At 43.7% G+C, this 1253-nt stretch overlaps 1 protein-coding gene across 1 annotated transcript in view; it reads right to left on the reverse strand.

Moving 5' to 3' along the window:
• Nucleotides 1–1253, reverse strand: part of LOC118424955 — a 24144-nt gene that overhangs the window by 9676 nt on the left and 13215 nt on the right. The window contains exons 15-16 of the mRNA XM_035833763.1: nt 1008–1150; nt 226–333 (exon numbers count right to left, since the gene is read on the reverse strand). Coding sequence (XP_035689656.1) covers nt 226–333; nt 1008–1150 — 251 coding nt within the window. The remainder of the gene's footprint in view (nt 1–225; nt 334–1007; nt 1151–1253) is intronic.

Consider the following 1253-nt stretch of genomic DNA (forward strand, 5'->3'; position numbering starts at 1 on the left):
TCCTGAATGCTGTTATCATGTTTTCGATATTCGTCTAGTGCTTGTCTTCTTGTCCATTACCTATTGTTACATTCTGTTGCACATTTTTGCCACGCTGAGCTAAGTATGTCTGTAGGTCACAAAAAGATATGTTGAACAGATAACGTTATATCTAACAAAGACAAATACAAAATAAAAGTCATTAGATGAATTGTAAACACAAAACATGACAATTGTTGCTCTCACCTCGATAGGCGGTAGTTCCACTTCTGTATACCGTCCATCAACGGCAAACGCCCGCAGGATAATGATGACAGTCCCTGGTGCTATGTCGACCAGTGACGTGTATCCGACCTGTCGAGATGAAAAAGGAGAAAGGTCATTGTAGTTGCACTTGAACGCACGTGAACGTCCTCATCTTGACCATCCTTTAAATCTCTCGCCTGTCAATTCCATCAGTAGCTGAAAATCTATCTTTACTGGCACAGGCTATACGCTCGTTCACCATTAGGAGTACACATGCGCAGCGACAGGAATTGTGGGTAACATGTCAAAGGTGAAAGTCCCTGATAACAGTTCTCGGCCACTTTCTCGATTTGCATTACAATGACCAGACGTGTTTTTTTTAATATATCAGGGGCCTTCACCTTTGACATATTACCCACAATCCTTGTTGCAGCGCATGTGTACTCGAATGGCGAACGAGCTTATTATTACTTATTACTATTACTTATTACTATTATCACTCATCATCAGTACTTAGCCTATTGCTCATCATCATCTCCCGCCGTGTAATCAGCCAAGGGAAGGGCGTGGCACCCGGCGTTGGGGGCGGTATAACCTACTCTCCAAGCAGAGGTTAGACTCCGGCTCCTAGGTTTTGACAATACAACATACAATACCAAATAGAAAGCCCGATAAAAACGACTAAAAACATAAAAGAAACAGCCGGAGCCTAACCTCTCCTTGGAGAGTAGATATAACCCTGTAAGCACGATATCGATGATGACTTATCAACATATACCTACCCAGCCGGTGTACAAGGACAAGATAAAGTCTATCACTGTTGGGGGATCGTCTCCCGGATACGCGACAGTCGGCGTGTCCACTCCCGCGGGGATAAACTCGTACTTCACTTCCATCTGGACTGGTCCGTACTCATCCGCGTAGTCTGGGAATAAGAACAAACATGGTCACACGTAAAGTGGCTTCGACCTTCGTCTTTTCACCCCTATTCACAAATCATTACAATCCATCCCCAAATATCATCAAAA

This window comes from Branchiostoma floridae, chromosome 10 (assembly GCF_000003815.2).
Source record: "Branchiostoma floridae strain S238N-H82 chromosome 10, Bfl_VNyyK, whole genome shotgun sequence".
Classification (NCBI taxonomy): domain Eukaryota; kingdom Metazoa; phylum Chordata; class Leptocardii; order Amphioxiformes; family Branchiostomatidae; genus Branchiostoma; species Branchiostoma floridae.